The following is a 16,464-nucleotide window of genomic DNA, read 5'->3' on the forward strand; positions in this document are numbered from 1 at the left end:
CATGTGGTAGCATGTTCACACTGTCACAAGCTTCATCTCAGCAATTAGAATTGGATAAGAAAGGGCTCTTTTTGGTTGGTGACTGTGTTTTCTTATTCTGTGGGTAATTGTGCATTGACTGCAGGTAATGATAGCAGGGTCTCTCTTGTTTTTTCTAGGTGGTAAACCGTATGATTTCTTCTGACTCTTTTTCATCTTCCACCGGTAATTTCTGGAGCTCGAACTCTACCCTTTGCGACAAACAAAATGTACATATGTTAAACAAGGGCGTGCAAGCAGGTAAGTTACTTGAATTTAAACATTTCTTTCCACTAAAATACAAGTAGCTCTTAAATATAAGATATGCAACATGATACTAAATGAAGATTAACACTATACTCAAATGTCATTACTCACCTATTAGATTGGCAAAAATCTAAGCTTCATAGCAAGTATGTGGGCAAGAGTGTAAAGAAATAAGTGCTCTCATACATTCTAGTGGGAGCATAACTTGGAAGTACATCCCCTATGACAGGCAATTTGGCAATTTCTATAAAATTTCTTTTACCCTCACTTTTACTTTTGGAATTTAGGCTTTAGATATACTGTGCATTATATGTGCAAAAAGACATATAATGGAATTATCCACATAGTTAATCTAAGTATTGTTTAGTATAGCAGAAAATGAAATTCAACTTATATGTCCATCAATAACCAAATGGTTAAATAAATTATCATACATCTATATAATGAAATCCTACTTAGGATGACAAAGGTCTCTCTACCAATATGGCAAGATCTCCATGACATATAATTAAAAAGAAAAGATAAGGTACAGAACAGTGTATATCGTGCTACTACATGTATTTAAAAAATAAGGAAGAGCCCTGGCCAGTGTGTTCAGTGGTAAGAGCATCAGCCCAGGCACCAAAGTGTCTCGGGCTCAACTCCCTGTCCAGGGCACATACCTGGGTTGCAGGTTTGATCCAGTGTGCAGCAGGCAACCAGTGGGTGTCTCTCACATCAGTATTTCTCTCTCTCTCTCTCTCTCTCCCCTCCTCCCACTCTCTAAAAATCAATGGGAAATGCCCTCTGCTGAGGATTAACATAAGGAAATAAGAGAATTGTTTGAATGTGCACAGAAAATTCTCCGGAATAATGGGGTTATGACCTGGGTGAATGGAGAATAGGAGTGGGAAGGATACTTTTCATTTTATGCCTTTTTATATCTTTTGATTTTATAAAACAAAAATAAACTTCTGCCTTGACTTTTTCTTTCCCCTCAAGTCTTATCTTTACATCTGTCAACCTCTTCCTTACCTAAGTGACTTCCAGGAGGACTAGAAGTATTTCCTGTCTTTCTCACTTGGGATCAGAACTGAATCTATATTAGTAGTTCTTTCCCTCTAATATCTAAACTGACTCAGAGATAAAAACCCTTCTCTTGTCCCCGCTCCCTTCACTCTCCCCGTCTCCTTCTCTCCCTTCCCCTTTTCTTCTTCTCTTTTCCCTACCTTCCTCCCTTTCTCCCCCTACCACCTTTCCTCCTTTCCTCTCTTCCCCCTTACACACTCCAACCCACCCAACAAAGGCCATAGCCTGCATTTTTGAAGCCTTAAAAACTTCATTTACTGATTTGAATATACCACCTGCTAACTAAGTCTCAAGTCTGCTCCCAGAGACATCTGTGATCTTTCCCCTCAGGAAACTTGGAGATTGTGAACGGTGTCAAAAAACACACTCGAGATGTTGGGGTGATTTTCCCAACTCCAAGTCTTAGTGAGGTTAAAGTGGAAGAGGACAGTGATGTGACTTCTTGGTCAGAAGAAAAAGTAGAAGAAAAAAAGCTCCTTACCAGAAATCTTGGAGACAAAAAGTTAAGGAAGAATAAGCAGAGTTGCTGTGAAGGTCAGTTTCTAATTCCCGGTTTTATAGCAGAAAAGCTATGCTCAGATTATTTTTTTCTAAATGACCCTGTGTTGACCCCATCTCCACCCCCGCACTACAGTTATAGAGTCATTCCTGCAGTTAAGCAGACTCCTGGGCATCATGATGGCCTCTGACAGCTGAATCTGCTGAGAGCCTATCTTATGCACATGTCTCTGAGAAATACGAAAAATCTCCTTTCTTCTTAAAAATATTTCCTGTAGAAGTTTCATGGTTTGTTCCTGTGGAAAATGTGAAGTCTGGTCCTAAGAAGGAAAACCTCAATCATCGTGGCCCTGGTGTCTCCTGGTTTGCACCAATAACCAACACCAAACCCTGGAGGGAACCACTTCGGGAACAGAACTGGCAGAGCCAGCACACGGCCAGCCACTTGTCACTAGCAGGCCCAGGCAGAAGTCCACTGAAGCCATTGGTGAAAGCAACCTTACAGGTACAGGGACATTGAGTTAGTTTTAGCCTGTGTTTCAGGGGGGAAAAGGGGTGAGGTACAAAGAAGTTAAATCTGTGACTTGGCCTTCAGAAGCATAGTCATGTGACCCTCATTTCTAGCACCTCCAGAGTTCATCTGTTCTCACTCTCATCGTTAATCAAGGGCTGCCTTACTCTGTTAACCATTTTAAATCATGCATCACTCTCAGCATCTGGGGACAAGGCAGTAGAAGGGAGGATGTCGTGACACTGCTCATTGGGTTTATAGACACATGTTAGCCTGGAGGCCTCATGTTGGTTCAGCCTTATATTCCTCCAGAACGCCTACTGCTATATAGCACGAAGTTTAAAGGGCACTAAGTCTCTTTATATGTCCTTTGGGAGCTACAGGAAATGTTATTTAATGGTGTACAGGATGAGGCAAAAGTAGGTTTACAGTTGTTCCTATGGAAAATAATACAATGGTTAACAAATAATACAAAAATAAACTGTTTCATATACCGACAACTGTAAACCTACTTTTGCCCCACCCTGTATTTGAAGGAAAATTTAATATACACAATGGGCCAAGCTCCATCCTATCTGGGAGAGTTATAATTGCCACATCTTAGCTCTTGGCTTATTCCTAAGGCATTTCTTTGATCCCTCTGATTTCCCTACTGGAACTCTCCCCCACAGAGAGTTTGTTAGATTATCCTATATAATAAAAGCCTAATATACTAAGTGTCTGGTCTCCCATTCAACCAATCAAAGCGTAATATGCTAATGATATGCTAAGACCGCTCAACCACTTGGTATAACGTGTACTGACCACCAGGGACAGACCGTGACCATCGACCCGTAGACCAGTCGCTATGATGTGCACTGACCATCAGGGGGCAGACACTCCAACTGGTAGGTTAGCTTGCTGCTGGGGTCCAGCCAATTGGGACTGAGCGAGACAGGCTGGACACGCCCTGGAGCCCTCCTATGGTCTCTCCCTGGCTGGCCAACCTCCCATGTCCCTCCCCGGCCTCGATCATACACTAGTGGGGTCCCTCGGCCTGGCCTGCACCCTCTCGCAATCCAGGACCCCCCAGAGGATGTCAGAGAGCCGGTTCAGCTCAATCCCGCAGGCCAGGCCAAGGGACCCCATTGGTGCACAAATTTGTGCATGGGCCTTTAATCCTCCTATATAATAAAAGGGTAATATGCAAATAGACCTAACGGCAGAACAATTGGTCGCTATGACGCGCACTGACCACTAGGAGGCAGACATTCCACACAGGAGCTGCCCCCTGGTGGTCAGTGCACTCCCACAGGAGGAACACCACTCAGCCAGAAACCAGCTCGTGGCTGGCAAGCACAGTGGTAGCGGGAGCCTCTCCCACCTCTGTGGCAGCACTAAGGTTGTCTGACTGACTGCTTGGGAACGGACCTAAGCCATCATTTGGATCAGTTGGACATCCCCCGAGGGCTCCCGGACTGTGAGAGGGCATGGGCTGGGCTGAGGTGGGCTCCCTTCCGGTGCACAAACCTTGTGCACCGGGCCTCTAGTTTTCAAGAATAGAATAGAATAGAAAATATCTTTAGAAACAGATTTTTTAAATCTGTTGGTCAGATCTTGTTTTTCTAGGCCCCTTAGAGAGCAAATTGCATCATTAATGTAAGGACGGGGCTTTTTCTCCTCAGGAATCACTTCTGTTTCACAGACCTGACTTCATCTCCCGCTCTGGGGAGCGGATAAAACGCCTGAAGTTAATAGTCCAGGAGAGGAAGCTACAGAACGTGTTACAGAGTGAGCGGGAGGTGCTGTTCAACACTGGGCAAGAATGGCAGGGCCAGGGGGACTCCGTGCACCCGCTCCCCAAGAGAGGTACATGCTGCACTTTCCTGGGTACAGAGGTCAAGGTCTGCTTTTGTTCTCTTTTTTCTAAGGTCTGCTTCTTGCTGTGGGGAGCACTGCTCAATGCTAGGCCAGTTACATGGACAGACAGACAGACTTCTTTGCTTGCTGAGACTTACATCTCCTGAGGTCACAAAACCCACCCAGTTTAGCTCTCAGTACTTGAATGATCCAAACAAGCCCAGTTACTCTTGCCCTATCACTGCATCTTAAAAATGAGAGTGTACAGTAAGAAGGTGTTTTTATAAACAATCTCTGTGTCTGTGAGCAAGTTAGTTCCAAAAGTAGTAGTATGTTTGTTCGTTTCTTTCATTAAAGAGGGGGCTGATTTCAGGCTTGTCTACTTCATAGGGTGGCAATAATAATAATAATAATAATAATAATAGAAATAGTAGTGTTAATAATTAAAATAATAGTATGGCCTGGCCAGCTTTGCTCAGTGGTTGAGTGTTGACCTATGAACCAGGAGATCACAGTTCAATTCCTGGTCAGGACACATGCCCAGGTTGCAGGCTTGATCCCCAGTGTGGGGCATGCAAGAGGCAGCTGATCAATAATTCTCTTTCATCATTGATGTTTCTATCTCTCTCCCTCTCCTTTCCCCTCTGAAATCAATAAAAATATATTAAAAAACAAAAAGTAATTGTTATGTAGCCCTTATGTTTTACTCAGACATTGTTGGCATTTAATACAATACTTCCTCAGGTAGATCCTATTAATATCCCTGTTTCAGAGATGAGAAAACAAAGGCTAAGAGTTTAAGTACCTACTAAGCTGAGGTTTGAACCCAGGTGGGCTGGCTCCAGAATCAGTGCTCTTCACAGTTATGCTCAGGTGTAAGATCAATAAAGTAATATTTGAAACCTGTGAAAACGCTATAAAGTACCTAACACTTTCATCACGTTACCTGTAAACGGGGCAGTTATCAATTCGTAGTCTAGTCTGTGCCACAGTGTTATGCCTTCAGGAGACTTAGGCTGCTGTCACAGTCATAGTTTAACCCTGGCCTTGGCCTTCGCCGTTCGTGACCACCTAGCACTGTCAGCTCACAGTAGGACCTCAAAGTCCTAGCAACTCTGTCACACAGCTCTTGCACACCACACCCTTCCTTGTTATGTCACTATTCACTGTAAACCCCTTTTTCTCTTGCTTAGGTTTCCTGGCTGCCCAGAAGTATAGGCCTGTTGGAAAGAAGGAAATGATTCAGAGGTCTAAACGGTAAGGCCAAAAGAATAAGAGTAATTAGAAAAATACAAATCAGGCCAGCGAGTACTCAAGAGCTCTGGCTTGCCCTGAAAAAAGGCATTCTGCTCAAGTTAAAACTCATCCTTATTAGAAATCTAAATATAGAGTATTTTGAAATAAGTATTTATTTGGGGCCTTACCTTTTATCTATTCTAGGCTATCCTGTTTCTAGAAGTCTCTTCAATACAGTGAGAAATAATGGAGTACTACTGTCCAATACACATTGTTAAGCTTGAGAAAAAGTCAGGTTTCAGAAGCACGTGTACACTGCCACTATTTGTAGTCTTTAAAAATAAGTATTTGTGCTTCTATAGAGGCGAATGCTTTGTATGCATAGGATATCTCTGGGAGTATACACAAAAAACTGGTTATAGTGGTTGCCTTTAGGAAAAAGAACTGAGTGACTGGGTAGGAGAAAGACTAATTTTTTGCCTTTATATACTTTTTTAATTTTGTGCCATTGTGTGCATTAGCATTCATTAGAGATATGCATATATTGATCATGAGAATGCCATGGAATAACTGAATTAAGAGTTACCATTTAGGGGTTCATTAGCTACCTCCTTAAATAAGAAGTTTTTTAGCCAGCAGAATGCTTGAAAACAGTTTATCTTAGATGCTTAAAGCATTCCTCCCGAAATTATGTTTTTACTCTCCATTTAGTAAACCCTTTCCTTATAGTTACTTCAAAGGGAAGCTTTAATCATGGAGTTCTTAAAATGTGGTTGTAGACCTCTGGAAGTTGCTGAGATCCTTTCAGGGGATTTTCCAGGTCAAAATGAATCTCAAAAGACTACTAGAATGTTATTGCCTTTTTCAGTGTGTTGACATTTGCACTGATGATGCAAAAGTAATGGGGAAGGAATAAAACTACTGGTACCTTAACACTATTTGAGACTGCTGGTCTAGAAGGTTTTGTATTCTTTTCTTTCTTTTTTTTTTTTTAATCCTCACCCAAGGATATTTTTTCCATTGATATCTATAGAGTAGAAGGGAAATGGGGGGGTGGAAAGAGAGAAATATCGATGTGAATCACATCAATTGGTTTCCTACTGCACTTTCCCCAACCAGGGCCAGGGATCAAGATCAAATCTGCAGCAAAGGTAGGTGCCAGCTGACACTCTAACCCCTGAGCAAAACTGGCCAGGGCAGAAAGCTTTGTATTCTTTACAGCCACATGCCAGCAGTGTAAGGGAAGTACATGCAGAGCACTTGCTGCATGCAAGACCAACGGCTGGTTCAAGGAAGAGCACTTACACCAAGGTTTGTGGAGCGAGCTGAAGTAGAACACAGCCTTTACTTGAAAAATGGTAGATAAGCTGATTATTCCAACTTGAGCCTATGACAGACTTTTTCTTGAAAATGAAGAAGTGGGTCTGTCACTACAAGGAAAACAGCTGACAGTATTTACTGCCAAAGAGAATATTTGAGCTTTCAAGCAAAGAATCAAATTCTAGAAAACTTGGTCTACCGCTATATGGTTGACTACCTCCCAGTACTGAGACTTTTCTGATGATGTCGGCAATGATATTAACAAGTACGTTGTTGCTGTATAAATAAATATGTCAGTATTTGGAAGACCTCCATAAGTCACTGGGCCAGTATTCTCCCAATGACTGTGGCATTATGTTACAAAATCAGGCATGGATAGACGATACATTCAAAGTGCAAGATGGACTGGTGACCTCTATTTATATGAGAGTACAAAAGTTCATTGATATGGTTTTAGATTCCACATTGCAACTACTTTTTAAGAAACTACCACTTGTCAAGTTTTGGTGCAATATCAAGAAAATCAGCAATTATCTGAAAATATTAAAATACTTCTCTCTTGTCCAACTGGATTTTTAAAAACTTATCTTTTAACTAGAACAGTATATTACAACAAATGTAATACAGAAGCAGATGTAAAAATCTAGCTGTCTTTTATTAAATCAGACATTAAATATTTATAAAATATAGATTTACAAAATATGTAAAACAGTACCACTCTTACTAAACATTTTAGTTTTGGAAAACGTGTTAGCATGCAACAGGTTTATTATTTTTATTTTTAAGTGAATTAAGAAGTAAGTACTTTTGCCCTAGCTGGTTTGACTCAGTGGATAGAGTGTCAGCCTGAGGAGTCCCGGGTTCCTTTCTAGTCAAGGGCACATACCTCGGTTGCAGGCTCCTCCCTGGACTGGGCCCTGGTCGGGGCTTGTGCAGGAGGCAACCAATCGATGTGTTTCTCTCACATCGATATTTCTGTCTTTCCCTCTGTCTTCCACTGTCTTCCACTCTCTAAAAATCAATGGAAAAATATGCTCAGGTGAGGATCAAAAATAAATAAATACTTTTAAAATGTTTAGTTTTAATTTCTAATACAGTAGATCTCAGTAGATAAAATTCACATTGACCAAAATTGGCCTCAAGCTTTAAGAGTATAAAGGGGTCCTTGTCCAAAAAATTTGAAAACCATTGCTTTATTCTGTCACAAAATTTAATTAGGGGAAATTACAGTGCTCATAGTGTGGCAGCTACTTACACTCGCCTCAGAAAGGGGAGCCCTTCTGTAAGGGACTGTGAAGCTGGCCTAATGGATTAGAAGCATCTTCTGTAAGGTGTCGGTGCTTCAGAACATAAACACAGGCAGTTGTACAAGTGCACTGAGTACCCATCTCTGGGAAGAGACTCAGGTTTTAAATGGACACATTTTCTTTGGAGTGCTTCTATTCAGTTTTATTTCTGCTATGGCCCCTTTACAAGGAAACCATCTACTTCCTTCTGAGAATCAGAATTGAATGTGATCTTAAAAAGCATCAAGTCCACCCTTCATTGTTAAGAAACTGCAACCGAGAGAGAAGTAGCCCAGCAGGTCAGAACCTGAGCAAGGCGAGAGCCCGGCATTGGGCTCCCCTTCAGTCCTCCTTCAGTCGTATCCTGTGGGAGATTCGGATCTCTGGTCCCTGTTACTTATCTTCTTCTCTCATCGTCTACTTCTCCCAAAGATTTTTTAAAGGTTTCTGGTGAGAAGGAAGGATTTGGAGAAGAGAGAACTTGACTGATTTCTTCCAATATGCCTTTAAGTGAAGTCATTTCACTAACTTAATAATGCATGTAGAACTTATTGATGTGTGTGCTGGGCACTGGACCAGGTACCAGAGATGAAAGATAATTGAGCAGATGGGACATACAGTGCCAATAATGTGCAGTGTCTTTGTCTACAATAATCTACACTAATAAAAGGAAAACATGCAAATTGACTGTCCCTCCACTACACCCACCAGCCAGTCAGGAGCAAGTACGAAAATTAACCCAACAAAGATGGCAGCAGCCACGGAGCTGAAGCGAGCAGGAGGCTTGGGTTGCCCCTGGCGACAGAGGAAGCCAAACTTCCTGCCCGCCCTGGCCTCTGCTCAAGGAGTGGCTGGAGGGGGGAAAAAAGGAGAGGGCTGGGAGCCTGGGTCACTGAGGGGCATGGCCAGCCTGAAAACGGCCCTCAGCCCCTTACCCAGGCTGGCCAGGCACCCCAACAGGGACCCCCCACCCTGAAGGGAGTGTGGCCAGCCTGAAAACAGCCCTCAGCCCCTCACCCAGGCTGGCCAGGCACCCCAACAGGGACCCCCCACCCTGAAGGAGGTGTGGCCATCCTGAAAACAGCCCTCAGCCCCTCACCCAGGCTGGCCACACCCCTCAGCGGAGACCCTCACCCCATGGGGGCATGGCCAGCCTGCAAACCACCACAGGCCCCTCGCCCAGGCCACCCCACACCCCAAGGGAACCCCCACCCTGATCCAGGACACCCTTCAGGGCAAACCAGCCAGCCCTCACCTGTGCACCAGGCCTCTATCTATACTAATAAAAGGGTAATATTCTAATTAGACTGGGAGACCTTCCAGACATTCTTCGGACAAAGCCATGGTGGCGGGGCCGAGGTAGAGGTGGTTAGAGGCCAAGAGGGAAGGGAAGTTGTGGGTGATCAGACCGGGGGGGGGGGGGGCAGTTGGGGGTGTGGAGACCAGCAGGGGGGCCAGTTGGGGGTGGGAAGGCCATCAGTGGGGGTCAGTTGGGGGTGATCAGGACAGCGGGGGGGGGGGCAGTTTGGAGTGAGCAGGCCAGCAGGGGGGCAGTTGGGGGTGAGCAGGCCAGTGGGGAGGGAAGTTGGGGGCAAGCAGGCCAGCAGGGGGTGCAGTTTGGGGCAAACAGGCCAGCAGGCAGAGTGGTTAGGGGCAGTCAGGCAGGCAGGCAGGTGATCGGTTAGGAGCCAGCAGTCCTGGATTGCGAGAGGGTTGTCTGACTGCCGGTTTAGGCCCGTTCCCTATAAACTGGCAATAGGACATCCTTTAAGGGATCCCAGATTGGAGAGGGTGCAGGCCGAGCTGAGGGACACGCTTCCCCCCTCCCACCCCGTGCACGAATTTCATGCACCGGGCCACTAGTATGTAATAATTGCTCTCAAGAAACCATTCACACAATGTAATTTCTGACTATCCTGATTAGACTGGTTCCCAGATTTCCAGCCCTGGAATACAGCCTTTCCTGGTCAAAGCAGAATTTGCCTTCATATCACATGTTCTTCTTTTTCAGTGGCCTTTGTTATCCCTTCTCTAAAATGATCTTTTTTTTTTTTTTTTTTCCAGCTTTACTGATATTTAATTGACCTAAAACACTGTGAAAGTTTAAGGTGCATAATGTGATGTTTTGACACACACATATATAAAAATGTTACCATTGCCGAAACCGGTTTGGCTCAGTGGATAGAGCGTCGGCCTGTGGACTGGGGGGTCCCGGGTTCGATTCCGGTCAAGGGCATGTGCCTTGGTTGTGGGCACATCCCCAGTGGGGGGTTGTGCAGGAGGCGGCTGATCGATGTTTCTCTCTCATCGATGTTTCTAACTCTCTATCCCTCTCTCTTCCTCTCTGTAAAAAATCAATAAAATATATTTAAAAAATAAAATAAAATAAAAATGTTACCATAATAAGATTAGTTAACATAATTACCATTTTGTTGTTGTTGTTGTTATGCTGAGAATATTAAAGCTCTACTCTCATAACAGCTCTCAAGTATACAGTACAGTATTGTTAACTAGACCTATGTAACTTTGCTATACATAGGTCCCGGGAACTTTTTCATTTTATATCTGGAAGTTTGTGCCCTTTGACCAACATCTCCCCATTGTCCCATCCATCTGCCCCCTGAGTGTGTTCTCTATTTCTGAGTCTGTTGTTTTTAGATTCCACACATAAGTGAGATCACACAGTTTCTGACTTATTTAACTTAGCATATTGCTCTCAAGGGCCATTCATGCTGTTGCAAATGGAAGAATTACTTTTTTGGCTGAATAATATCCCATTATATATTTTTATAAATATGTGTGTGATTTTATATACATATATGTCATTTCTTTTACTTTTATTTTTAATAAATCTTTATTGTTTAGATTATTACAATTGTTCCTCTCCCCCGCCCGCCCCCATAGCTCCCCTCCACCCAGTTCCCACGCCACTCTCTGCCCTTACCCCACTCCCACTGTCCTCATCCACAGGTGTACGATTTTTGTCCAGTCTTTTCCCACACTCCCATACCCCTTTCCCCCTGAGAATTGTCAGTCCACTCCCTTTCTATGCCACTGATTCTATTATATTCACCAGTTTATTCTGTTCATCAGATTTTTTATTCACTTGATTTTTAGATTCACTTGTTGATAGATATGTATTTGTTGTTCATAATTTTTATCTTTACCTTTTTCTTCTTCCTCTTCTTAAAGAATACCTTTCAACATTTCATATAATACTGGTTTGTCGGTGATGAACTCCTTTAGCTTTTTCTTATCTGTGAAGCTCTTTATCTGACCTTCAATTCTGAATGATAGCTTTGCTGGGTAGAGTAATCTTGGTTGTAGGTTCTTGCTATTCATCACTTTGGATATTTCTTGCCACTCCTGTCTGGCCTGCATAGTTTCTGTTGAGAAATCAGCTGACAGTCGTATGAGTGCTCCCTTGTAGGTAACTGTTTTTCTCTTGCTGCTCTTAATATTCTTTCTTTGTCTTTTGCTCTTGGCATTTTAATTATTATGTGTCTTGGTTTGGTCCTCTTTGGAATTCTTTTGTTTGGGGTTCTGTGTGCCTCCTGGACTTGTAAGTCTATTTCTTTTACCAGGTGGGGGAAGTTTTCTGTCATTATTTCTTCAAATAGGTTTTCAGTATCTTGCTCTCTCTCTTCTTCTGGCACTCACATAATTCGGATGTTGGTATGCTTAAAGTTGTCCCAGAGGCTCCTTACACTATCTTCATATTATTGGATTCTTTTTTCTTTTCCTTTTCCAATTGAGTGTTTTTTGCTTCTTTGTATTTCAAATCTTTGATTTGATTCTTGCAATCCTCTAGTCTGCTGTTGGATCTCTATATATTTTTATTTCAGTCAGTGTATGCTTAATTTCTAGTTGGTCTTTTTCATATCCTCAAGGGTTTTGCTAAATTTATCGGCCTTTTCTAGAAAATTCTTGAATAATCGTATAACAGTGGTTTTGAACTCTATATCCAGTCGTTTGCTTTCCTCCATTTCTTTCATTTGTGACCTGTTTCTTTGTCTTCACATTTAGGCTGCTTCCCTGAGTTGATAGAGTGGCTTTGTGTGCTAGGTGTCCTATATGGCCCAGTGGCTCAGCCTCCCCAGTTACCTGAGGTGGACACTCTTGGTGCACCCCTTTTTGGACTGTGTGCACAGTCTTGTTGTAGTTAAGCCTTGATTGTTGTTGGTATCACTGGGAGGAATTGACCTCCAGGCCAATTGGCTGTGAGGATCAGCTGTGTCTACGCTGGGAGAACTTCTGTGCTGGAGACACCCTATGAGACAAGACTTGCTTCAGTGGGGCTTTGATATTCACTGAGTCTGCCCCTGAGTGTGTCCCTTATGGGTCTGAGGAGTTGTAATCTGGATGGTCCTACTCTGACCCCTGGGTACACTGGCTCTTGGATCTCCAAGAAGGTGCTAATTTAGCCTCTGCCTGAGGCCACCCAGCAGGAGCTACAGAGAGATCTGCAGATTCCTCTTCTTTGTTTGGGTTTTGGAGGTGTCCATATGAGGCCCAGCTGTGAAGCAATTCAAGCTGCTGTGGGGCCTTGGGCCTTCTTTTGGATGTTCTGGGTCTCACTGACTCAGCTGCAATTTGTTAGGTAAGTTTAGAATTCAAAGGACCAAGCCATTCATATGCAAAAGCCTCTGCACACAGCTTGGATGGGGTGGTGTGGAGTCTCAGGGCGGAGCAAACAGCAATGGCTTCCCATCACCTGCCCTAAGAGGTCCCTGGGTCTCAGCGACCCACAGTAATCGCTGCAAGCAACTCTGAGAGAAAGCCGCCCTCGAGTTTCACTCACTGCCAGACAGTCCAGTTTCTCCCTGTATTAGTCTGGGTCTCCAGAGTCTCACCCGGAATTGGAGTTCAGAGCTGTCAGGAGCTTTTGTCTCCCTCCCGCTTGAGAAAGCCAGCCGTGTACTCAGTTGCCAGCCCTCTCTGCACGCGTGCCTCTGTACCTCTGCCTTCCGCAGCTCCTGTGAGTCTCCGTGTGCTTTTCTATTTCCTTCTAGTTGTAGAATTTCCACTCAGCCAGCCTTCCTGTGGTTCTGGATGATGTCCCTTTTGTCTTTTAGTTGTAGTTTTGAAATTGTTGTGCGAGGCAGCAGTTCAGGTGTTTACCTATGCAGCCATCTTGGTTTCTCCTCATATATGTCATGTTTTATTTATTCATTTATCCATTGATGGATACTTAGGTTGTTTCCATGTCTTCACTACTGTAAATAATGCTGCAATGAATATGATGGTGCAGCTATCTCTTTGAGATTGTGATTTCATCTCCTTTGGATAAACACCCAGAAATGTTATTGCTAGATCATATGGTAGTTCTGTGTGTACTTTTCTGAGGAACCTCCATACTGTTTTCCGTAGTAGCTGCACCAATCTACATTTCCACTGACAGTGCACAAGGGTTCCCTTTTCTCTGCATCCTCACCAGCATTTGTTATCGCTCCGTTGTTTTTTTAATAATAGCCATTCTAACAGGTGTGAGGTGATATTTCATTGTATATTTAATAAACAGTGACTTTTACAGTGTATACTTGTTCCTTTTTTATGCTTTGTAATAATTCCATTATATTCCATAATCTGTGTAGCTGTTTTTTATTAGAAATTTAGATTATTTCCAATTAGAGTATATTTATCAAGTGCATGTTTGAACATATTCCTCCCTACTTAAAGTCAGTGACACCCCATCTCTGCTAGGACAGAGCCCAAGCTTGCACAGTGCTGTGAGGCCCTCCATAGCCCACCTGCCCTCCCCATTGCTTCCCACCTGCTCCCCACACTCTTGCAGCTTTGACTTACCAGTGCTCCCTTCTCCTCCCATCCCCTTTCTGCTCCTGTTTTTTCAAGACCGACAAGCTTAATGTCTTCTTTGGCCCTCCCTGACCTACTTCACTCAGAATAAGTTTCTTCTTTTCCCATAATATTGTGTTGCCTTTTGGAGATGTGACCATTATTGTACTTTCCCCCCATCATTTCCCTTATGTTTAGGCTGCCCCCCACTGGGGATTGAGCCTGCAACCCGGGCATGTGCCCTGACCAAGAATTGAACCCTGACCTCCTGGTTCATAGGTCAACGCTCAACCACTGGGCCATGTTGGCCGGGCTAATGTATTTTTCTTTATCTGTCTCCCCTTCCAGATCATAAACACCACAGGCCAGAGTTCTTTGTGTTCAAGTGTCTAACAGGAAGCAGGGCACATTACGGGCCAGGCCTATCTGAGGGACTGGACGCCTTGAGAGGGTAGAGTGTAGGGAGATTGGTGAGAAGACATCATGTGCCTCTATGGCCTGGTAACCTCACTGCTTTCTGTCTTTCCTAAGGATTTATGAGCAGCTTCCAGAAGTACAGAAAAAGAGAGAAGAGGAAAGGAGGAGATTGGAATATAAGTCGTACCGGTTGCGAGCCCAGCTGTATAAAAAGGTCAGTCAGTCCCAGAGCGGGATTGGTCAGGTTTATCAAGGAAGAGAAACAGTGAAACACATCTGACCTGTTGGAATTAACTGCATTTGGGGAGTGAACTTAAGCTCTTGATGCATTGTACCACTGCTGAAATTGGAAGATAAAGGCACCTATGACTAGATTTCAAATCTAAAAATAAAAAAACAAACCAGGCATACATTTGGAAGGAAACCAAATTTCATCTTTAGGGGGCAGTTTAGATGTATGTTATGGTAGAAACGGTCAAGTCCAGTAGAATTGTGTTTTTATTCCAACGTCCCAGATGGTAGTTTTATACCCTTAGGATTTTTTAAAAAGCTGGAAAACGTCTGCGTGTAGCTTACGAGTTGCCAGAGCCTCGACGCCGGCACCATGTCCTGCCCATCGCTCCCGTGGAATCAGTGGTGCTGTGGGCCCCAGAACCTCACAGGCAAGGGCCCTTGTAGCAATTTATTCCTTGAGAAATGAAATGGGCTACAGTGCCGAAAGGCCCACATCCTTCACTGTCCGGGTTTCCTTCCCAACCCCCTTCCTTCACCCCAGAGGACGCTGAAAGTCAGAAAACAAAAGACGCATTCATCCCAGACCGATGTGGAGCACATCCCAGAGTTGGGGCTGGGCCTGCTCAAGTATGGCGGCCCCAGGCCCTGCACAGGCTCTCACTGTGCTTGTGTGTTTGCGAACTGATGGAAGGATTAGTCTATCAGGATTGTAGAGTGTCTGCATCTGTACAGAAATAATAGGTATTGATTATAGATGATCTTTCCTAAACACTCCAGGAAGTATTTTTCATATAATTACCATAGTTTCTGTCGCTGGGGAAGGTAAATAAAGTTTGGTCAGAACCCCACTGGTCTTCAGTGCCATGTCCGAGGGAAGGAGTGCCTGTCTGCCTGGTCATAAGGGTTGCTGACTTCTTTCCTGCCTGTCTTTTCTTCCACAGAAAGTGACCAATCAACTCTTGGGGAGAAAAGTTCCCTGGGACTGACATAAGATTATTTTCTTCAGAGCCGTGGAATTTTATTTTATCAACCTGAAGAAGCATAACCCTTACTTTTTGAGTCTGGTTCAATAAAACAAACTCTTTGTCCATGTGTAATTTCGAAGTAGTAACCTTCTAAAGAGTGCGGGGCAGAGTGGTAAGGTTATTAAGGGTTTGGGAACAGTACTTTCTTTACAGTGGCCTGGCCCACAGGGGTGTTTGTTATAACATCTTTATTTTTTATTCTAGATAAGAGTTAGTCCCTTTTTGTTTGTGTTTTTATGCTTTTAGAAAATAAATAAGTTCTTTTTCTTTTTTTTTAATATTCTTATTGACTGCATAAAACAAGCCACAGAGGGTCATTTCTTTCCCATCTGGAGCTGTGCCATGTCTCCCCTGAAGTGCATGGGGAGCCACAATCTAAAACGGTCAGTCAAGGGAAATGGGCTGAGAGGCTGGAATGTGGCCTTTCTCTAGAAACACGGGTGACAGGCCAAGAGCCCTATCATGGGCTTTGTGGAGAGGGTGTCTGTACCACCGGGCATACCCAGAGACTCCCAGCAGACATAGGCATCTCAGGTCTAGAACTCCCCTTAGTTTCATCCCAGCTGCCCTGGGAACTGTAGGCCGGGAAGAAAGGCCACTAACCTTTGGTGAATTTTCCTTTACCCACCCCCTGTTTGCAGGATTAAAGCCTCAGAGCATTTATCGTCTCACATGGAACCAGTGTTCATAATCTGGAAAACCGCTTCTGAAAAGCAGGAGTTAATATATGTGATAATGAAAAAAAAATTATATGTATATATATATATATGTGTGTGTGTGTGTGTGTGTGTGTGTGTGTGTGTGTGTGTGTGAGTGAGAGAGAGAGAGAGAGAGAGAGAGAGAGAGAGAGAGAGATAATGCACATAAAGCACTTAATCTTGTGACCTGGAATTAAAGCTAAGGCCCAAAGTTGAGCCAGGGAAGATGCTCAGCAGCCTTATTCTAAGTT

At 43.7% G+C, this 16,464-nt stretch overlaps 1 protein-coding gene across 4 annotated transcripts in view; it reads left to right on the plus strand.

Annotated features, from left to right (window-relative positions):
• The window catches only part of ALMS1 (ALMS1 centrosome and basal body associated protein), a 147,212-nt gene extending 131,427 nt beyond the window's left edge, over positions 1–15,785 (plus strand). For 3 of the 4 annotated variants that reach the window (XM_054728593.1, XM_054728595.1, XM_054728596.1), the window contains 7 exons: positions 159–279; positions 1,684–1,887; positions 2,130–2,356; positions 4,006–4,210; positions 5,395–5,458; positions 14,371–14,470; positions 15,432–15,785. In XM_054728593.1, the coding sequence (XP_054584568.1) occupies positions 159–279; positions 1,684–1,887; positions 2,130–2,356; positions 4,006–4,210; positions 5,395–5,458; positions 14,371–14,470; positions 15,432–15,476 (966 nt within the window). In that variant the 3' untranslated portion in view covers positions 15,477–15,785. The remainder of the gene's footprint in view (positions 1–158; positions 280–1,683; positions 1,888–2,129; positions 2,357–4,005; positions 4,211–5,394; positions 5,459–14,370; positions 14,471–15,431) is intronic. The other variant, XM_054728594.1, reaches the window with a different exon arrangement.
• Positions 15,786–16,464: the final 679 nt, after the last annotated feature.

Source organism: Eptesicus fuscus, chromosome 16 (genome assembly GCF_027574615.1).
Source record: "Eptesicus fuscus isolate TK198812 chromosome 16, DD_ASM_mEF_20220401, whole genome shotgun sequence".
Classification (NCBI taxonomy): domain Eukaryota; kingdom Metazoa; phylum Chordata; class Mammalia; order Chiroptera; family Vespertilionidae; genus Eptesicus; species Eptesicus fuscus.